At 38.8% G+C, this 7,956-nt stretch overlaps 1 protein-coding gene across 1 annotated transcript in view; it reads right to left on the bottom strand.

The window, feature by feature from the left end:
* The window catches only part of LOC118156109 (proprotein convertase subtilisin/kexin type 5-like), a 32,662-nt gene extending 27,095 nt beyond the window's left edge, over positions 1 to 5,567 (bottom strand). Inside the window, exon 1 of the mRNA XM_035309898.1 lies at positions 5,339 to 5,567. Within this exon, the coding sequence (XP_035165789.1) occupies positions 5,339 to 5,567 (229 nt within the window). The remainder of the gene's footprint in view (positions 1 to 5,338) is intronic.
* Between the last annotated feature and the right edge of the window lie 2,389 nt (positions 5,568 to 7,956).

The following is a 7,956-nucleotide window of genomic DNA, read 5'->3' on the forward strand; positions in this document are numbered from 1 at the left end:
CATGGTGAAACCAACGCAGAGTCTGACTTTTTTCCCTTTTCCTTTCCTTTCCTTTCCTTTCCTTTCCTTGGTATCATTTTAGTAAGTTGTTTTTTATAGAACATTTTGGGTTTTTGTGTATGCTCAAATATATTCATAAGACTGGTCTATCATTTATCCTTGCATAAAAAAGTATAAGTGATACTTCACTTCAACCAAGAAAAAAAAAAGTAAAAAAGTATTTTATATCCACAAAGGTTTAATCCTCCCTTAGATGGACCAGTCTCTCAAATTGCAAAGAAAGTCAGACTCTGCGTTGGTTTCACCATGGCAGGCTCTGTTGTACTGCCCTTGAAATTATGTTCACCCCAGAACCAAACAAAACTATAGCTGTTGTTTCCCAAAACTCGCTTTGTCACATATGACAAGTCAACACAATCACTAAAACCACAATGGAGCCCACTGAATCCATGTAGCTGGAAGAGCCAAAGGAAAATGGCTTCATTGTTTGTAAACACAGTTCAAGGTCTAATGCCTCAGCTTTCTGTTGTAACATTTCTGAAGAAAAAGAGTAAATAGAAGACTAACATGATAAAAGCTGACGTAAACTACTGGATTTGGAAATTTTGGCTGTCTTCCTAGCTGTGTTGTCTTCCTGCATTATTTGGAGTAGGGTATATACTAAGGATGAGTTTGGTGTGATTTCATCCTTCCACCCATGACAGGGGTGAGGTTGTTTATTTCATAGTTGTTCCACCACACGCAGCTCAATCCCCCAAAGTGCGAGGACTAATAATTGTCTGGTCTGGATTACTAAATTAGAACAACTCATCAGCTCGCTGGAGCTCAGAGGCAGCTGTGCCATGCTGTTGCACTGATGTAAATGTGTCAAGGATACCGAGCACCTAGTGGAAAATATATATTGATAAATAAGCAGAGAAGATGAGAACCCAAAGACAAACCACTGTCACAGTCTTGCCCACAACAGACCGGTGAACAAATATAGAAGTATTTTAATATCACCTGAAAAACACACAAACATCATGGAACATGCCCATGCTGCATTACAGGCTTCCCTTTGAAACTAAATTTGACAACAGGTCACAATATTTTACTAAGAAAAATCACCCTGGAGACAATCAAAGTAGCTGTAAAACAAGCTAAAGAGTAAAAAATAAATAAACTGGAATAAAATATCCGGGGATCTGTCCAGAGGAAGATGTGAAAAACTTGGGAAGTTGCCACAGTTTTGCTTCCATGTGTAAATAAAAAATAAATAAATAAAATTCTTAGTTCCCATAATCCCCTTTGAAATATATAATGGAAAAGAGGAGGCCCTATGGAAATGTTTAAGATGACCTGGAGAGGAACTGTTGTCCCAGGAGCTTTTTCGGTATAGTTAGGCCAGCCAGAACCTTAACTGACTGTCAGTTTCGAGGAGCACAGGTAAGTTTTCATCTTACCTGTTCTTGTACTGAATATACTGTGGAACATTGCTAAACATGGCAGTAAAAGACAGTAGCTGCCTCAGCTACATTTTATTGGTTTTCAGAAAACTTTTGCCAATAAAGGAAGACATCCTAACAGGTACTGAAACTCTGCTATTTTTTTTGTTTGTTTATTTGTTTGTTTATTTTTCTCTTATAAAATTATCCAGGTATTTTGAACCCTCATCCAACTGTGAAATAAGCTGATTCTCAGCTTCTAACTGAGAATCACCTTATTCAGGTGATAGGAATCTAACTAGGAATCACCAGTGTTAAATAAATGTATTTTGATCCTTCCGGATTCCTTCATTTTTGTTAAGGATTGTAAGTATGGATTTTCAAATATAGACGACACAGTTGGAAATCTGGACTCAGCTGCTATCTGCCTCTTGAATGTATCAGCAAAAGAAATAAATGTGATTTTTTCTAGCCAAAATGGCAATCATTTCGATTTTATTGTTAATTAGCAAATTAAAATGACTTTTTTTGAGAGAGATGATCCTAGAGTATCTGAGCAACAAACTTCATAAACTATTGATAAATGTAGTTATTCAAGGTGTAGCTTCAGTAAGACAGTGACATCATCATTAACATTTTGACTTGAAAGGTACTACTATTTTGAAACTTTCCCTGTTGAGAAAAGACTCAAGATATCACCAAGTTCAATGTCACTTTCTCAGCAACTGTATGCCACAGCTGCTGCCACACTGTAGAGTCTACCCAAGAGAAGGTGAAGATCCTCCAGCCAGGTTTCCTGGACTTCTGTCACCAACTACATCAGGGAACATGTGGCTTTGGATCAGCCAATGCTCAAACCAGTACAGCTCAGAGAGAGATATATCTTGAGGCATGAAATGCCCCTAAGTAAGTTTTGCTTTAACTATTGGAGAGAAAATGAAATAGTAGGCAAGGTAGAGATAAAATTTTTCCACTGTACAGTAAAGCTGTGTAGAGACCTGTATCAGCTGCTTGCTCAAAAGAAAACAGCTGACAATGAATTACCTTATTTGACAGTGTTAGAAATAGACAATCAATAGCCAGACCAAACTCCAGATGTGTTCTTTCCATGACACTGATTCAGAGTGTATCAGATTTGGAAAATACACATCTGGATGAAACACAATGAAATGCATGGAGGAGACCAACTTTTTGTTAATATCTCTCCTTTCTAGATCTCTCTGATCTTTTTCTAATGTGAAGAAATGTTGATTTTGATGCAACATTTCTCCATAGATAAGCAATGACTAGAAATGGTCAATATTTTTTTTTCTTCTTTCTTTCTTTTTTTTTTTTTTTTTTTTTTTTTACATGATATTAATTTTTAATTCAAGGCCATAGAGATCTAAGGATAGCCATTCTTTGAAGTGTTTGAGTTAAATAAAGGCATAGGAGTCAGAAGAAAAATTGTATTTGATAGAAAAATAAATCTGGAAGGGACTATAAGTAAGATAGTCTCTCACTCCACTCAATAACCACCCCGTCAGATGTTTTTTATCTGTTCTTAAGGACCTGTAGTGATGGAAATTCCCAGACATCCTCACAGAGTCTACTTTTACTCCATTATTCATTCCATTTGGAAGTCTCATTATTTCCAAGGCCAATCTAATCTCCTTTTCGCCATTTTAAGTCCTGTTTACTGCACATAAATAGACCTGATCTGTTCACTCTTCTTTGTGATTGTGTTCCTCTTGGCCTCCTCATTCAGTCCCAAGGGTCTGATTTGTCTGAGTTTCTAATTTTAAATATATATGCACACACATACATATATGTATTATATATATTATTTTTCTGTAGACTTCTGTTATTCCTCACTGTTTCTTGATATATTGACCCACTTTTTCTTTAAACATTGTGCCCCAAAATGAACCTATTATTCCAGCTGATGCCTTATGACTGTAAAGAGTGAAAAGATTATGTTGGTGACTTTTCTCTTTGTTTACTGTGATCAGACAAGTAGATATTGAAACTCTGGTGGAAATTTTACTCTCTGTTGGAGGGTATGGTTTACCTACCATTTTAAGGTGCCACCTGCAAGCCTTTCAAGATTCACTGTGGTGCACAAAGTTTCACTTAAAAAGAATTAATTTACCTTCTCAAATGAGTTTTAATTTGCATGCTGGGTGATAAATTCACCATTAGCACAGCCTCATTGGGTAACATAACACATTCAATTATACCTTCTATAACTTATGTAACAGAAATGACAAATACTGTACAATGGACTTTTCATTTAATGCTTTCTTAACAAGAAATAGATGACTGCACTGGAATGCACTTCCAGATGCATTATTGAAGGAAAATAATTTAAAAAATAGTACAAATCATCCTCTTAAACAGCTTTTATTTTCAAATGCATTTTCCTCCCAATTACATTATTTTATTTGAGAAGAAAATAATAGTTTTCTCATTCTATAGATGAGATAACCAAAAAAGAACTAATAATTGTGTGAAAGTATGGAAATAGCCTTAGTAGGACAAGAACTCATAATGCAGTTTACATTGTGTGTTCGATCTCTTAGTGGTGCATATCTATGTAGAAAGAGGATTAAAAAGAAGAAATGTTGCTGTTAAATACACACTACACACACACATTTGATTCTTTATCAAAGGCGTAAAGGCCTTGCAGAGGGATCTGGACAGGTTGGAGAGCTGGGCGATCACCAACCGCATGAAGTTCAATAAGAGCAAGTGCCGGGTCCTGCACCTGGGACGGGGAAACCCTGGCTGCATGTACAGACTGGGCGATGAGACGCTGGAGAGCAGCCTAGAAGAGAGGGATCTGGGGGTCGTGGTAGACAGCAAGTTGAATATGAGCCAGCAGTGTGCCCTGGCAGCCAGGAGGGCCAATCGTATCCTGGGGTGCATCAAGAACGGCATCGCTAGTAGGTCAAGGGAGGTGATTGTCCCGCTCTACTCTGCGCTGGTGCGGCCTCACCTCGAGTACTGTGTGCAGTTCTGGGCACCACAGTATAAAAAGGACATGAAACTGTTGGAGAGTGTCCAGAGGAGGGCTACGAAGATGGTGAAAGGCCTGGAGTGGAAGACGTACGAGGAACGGCTGAGGTCACTGGGCCTGTTCAGCCTGGAGAAGAGGAGGCTGAGGGGAGACCTCATCGCAGTCTACAACTTCCTCGTAAGGGGTTGTCAAGAGGCAGGAGACCTTTTCTCCATTAACACTAGTGACAGGACCCGCGGGAACGGGGTTAAGCTGAGGCAGGGGAAATTTAGGCTGGACGTCAGGAGGGGGTTCTTCACAGAGAGGGTGGTTGCACACTGGAACAGGCTCCCCAGGGAAGTGGTCACTGCACCGAGCCTGTCTGAATTTAAGAAGAGATTGGACTGTGCACTTAGTCACATGGTCTGAACTTTTGGGTAGACCTGTGCGGTGTCAAGAGTTGGACTTGATGATCCTTAAGGGTCCCTTCCAACTCAGGATATTCTATGATTCTATGATTCTATGATTTATAGTTTCCCTCATCTTACATTCACTAATGTGTAGAGAATCAATGGCCAGATAGCTGTTCTAAAACATAACCTATAAGCCTCCCAGAACAGGAACTCCTAGTTCCTTAACGAATGTCTTATAATTTTTATCTTTTGAAAATATTATATCTTTTAAACTCTTTTTTTATCCAGATAAAATAATTCCCAATATTTTAGATAAGGAACACAGAAGTTATATTAAAATGCTATGCTCTTTGCAAGGAGATGAATTTCGGTCTGTGATCAAAGTAATGTTTTTAGTCAGTACATTTGTATGTCCTGATAAAAGTGTATTTTCACTCAGACTGCATGATCTTGATGTCCTCTTCCTAAAGTTCTTAGTAGTCTTCAGAGAAACAGAGAAGATTAAGGGGTCTCTTGCAACTTACCATCCCAGAATTTCCCAATGGGTTGATAATTTCTTGGATTCAGGCACTGTCCATTAGACAGCAGGAAATCTTTTCTGCACTCAGTGCAGTTCTTGTAGCTATACCCAACACAGGTTTTGCAGCTCCTATGGCAAGGTTCACATTCTCTAAACATGTCATCATTGAAGAAGCCTTTTCCACACTCAGTCACACATATGTCACCTGCAACAGAAACAGAATCTAGCATCATGGTGTCAACTTCTAATCATGACAAGAAGATACCTCACCAGTAGACCTCTCTGTCTCCAACAAGGAAAGTTAAGACAAACAAATAATATATAAGAATCTATGATTTTTGTTGTTGTTATCTATACTATATTTTTTATATGGACCCTAAATTCGGCTCAGCTGCATACACAATGCTCATAAACTCTTCAAACCAATCTGCACTGAAATTGGTATCTCTGGTGGGTTTTCTTGTGGTTCCTATTTGGCACCATATCTGAGCCAGACCTGCTTGATTCATGGCTTCCTAATAAAGTTAACAGATTTTGAGTCTTGTGTGAATCCGATGTGAAACTTTGTACTTTAACTAAATTATGTTGAAAATATTTAAAACTCTTTGCTTTATGTGGACCCTAAAGTCAAAGTAAAAATACAGCTAAAAATGGTAAGGAAATGTTTAAGTGTTTTTCTGTGAGATAAAAGCCTCTCCTGTCACACAGTCTGAATCACAGAATTACAGAATTGTCTAGGTTGGAAGATAACCTTGTCCAACCTCTGACCTAACACTAACAAATCCTCCACTAAACCATATCCCTAAGCTCTACATCTAAATGTCTTCTAAAGACCTTCAGGGATGGTGACTCAACCACTTCCCTGGGCAGCCTATTCCAGTGACTAACAAGCCTTTCAGTAAAGAAATTCTTCCTAATATCCAACCTAAACCTCCCCTGGTGCAACTTTAGTCCATTCCCCCTCGTCCTGTCACCAGGCACATGGGAGAATAGACCAACTCCCACCTCGCTACAGCCTCCTTTAAGGTACCTATAGAGAGCTGGCCACACTGCTTCTTATACAAACCAGGATACTGTTGGCCTTCTTGGCCGCCTGAGCACACTGCTGGCTCATATTCAGCCAACTGTCAACCAATACTCCCAGGTCCTTCTCTGCCAGGCAGCTTTCTAACCACACACCTCCCAGCCTGTAGCTCTGTTTGGGGTTGTTGTGCCCCAGGTGCAGGACCCAGCACTTGGCCTTGTTGAACTTCATACAGTTGGCCTCAGCCCATTGGTCCAGCCTATCCAGATCCTCCTGCAGAGCCTTCCTACCCTTGAGCAGATTGACACACGCACCTAATTTGGTGTCATCTGCAACCTTATTGAGGGTGCACTCGATCCCTTCATCCAGATAATTGTTAAAGATATTAACAGTACCGAGCCCTGGGGGACTCCACTAGTGACCGGCCTCCAACTGGATTTAACTCTATTCACCACAATTCCCTGGGCCCAGCTACCCAGCCAGTTTTTAACCCAATGAAGTATATGCCTGTCCAAGCCATGAGCAGCCAGTTTCTTCAGGAGAATGTTGTGGGAAATGATGTCAAAAGCCTTACTGTGGTAATGCATTAAAACAAAGCAAAAAAAAAACAAAACAAGAAAAAATAAACTCCAAAGCCAGTGGATATTTAGTGCCAAATATCTGGAGCTTTTGAAACAAATGGCATCTTATATTAAAGCAAAGGACCTGATTGTGCAAAGTGTTAAATCCCCCCAGCCTCTTCTGTTTGCCATAGGAGAGTTTTGAATTTGAGAATTTGAGTCTGGACTAAAAAGGAAAATGTCTAAGATACTTCCAGGTATATGCCATAGCTGTTACTTTGCTTACCTGAGAGATAAAAGCCTTCCTTACACAAGTCACACTTATCCTTGTCACAGCTATCACAGTTGCTAGGACACTGTCTACACTGGAAGGAACTTTCATCTCTGTAGGTATTTTCTGGGCAGTATTTATAGCAACGCTGCTTATACCTATAAGATAAAGTAAACATAAAGGGTAAATTTGTTTTGAGGTTAATGAGCTTGTTTCCTGTCTGTTTCTAGGTATGATAATGGCAAAGCTCTTTTCTCATCCCAATGAACAGAAATTATTTGAATTATTTAAAATGCATTTGTGGTTAGCTCTTCAATTTTACTAAGTCATGTTTCCTATTATCAGCATTCTTAAGTATAGCAAATTTGATTTTTTTAAGAGTATACACTAAAATGAATGCTTGCTTAAATTACTATATTGTGGGTGAAAAGAGATGACTACTTGTGTAAATGTATAATCCAGTGCTACAGCTGACAGTCTTTTCAGCAACATTTCTTGTGTCACAGTAATTGTTACAGAGATCTCTCTTAATACTCTCTTTGAAAAGTAGTGGGGTTCTTCCCTCCATTTAAGTTATTCATTTATTTATTTATTTATTTATTTCCTTAACCTCCTTAAAATTCTAAGTGCCTGCTGAACTGCAAATACCAGAATTGGGCACAATATACTAAGAGCATACTAGTTCCAGACCCAGAGGCACTAATTAATTTGTATACACTTTCTGTTCGATATACTTCTATATATGCGAAGATCAAATCAGTCCATAA

The sequence above is a fragment of the Oxyura jamaicensis genome, chromosome Z (genome assembly GCF_011077185.1).
Source record: "Oxyura jamaicensis isolate SHBP4307 breed ruddy duck chromosome Z, BPBGC_Ojam_1.0, whole genome shotgun sequence".
Lineage (NCBI taxonomy): Eukaryota > Metazoa > Chordata > Aves > Anseriformes > Anatidae > Oxyura > Oxyura jamaicensis.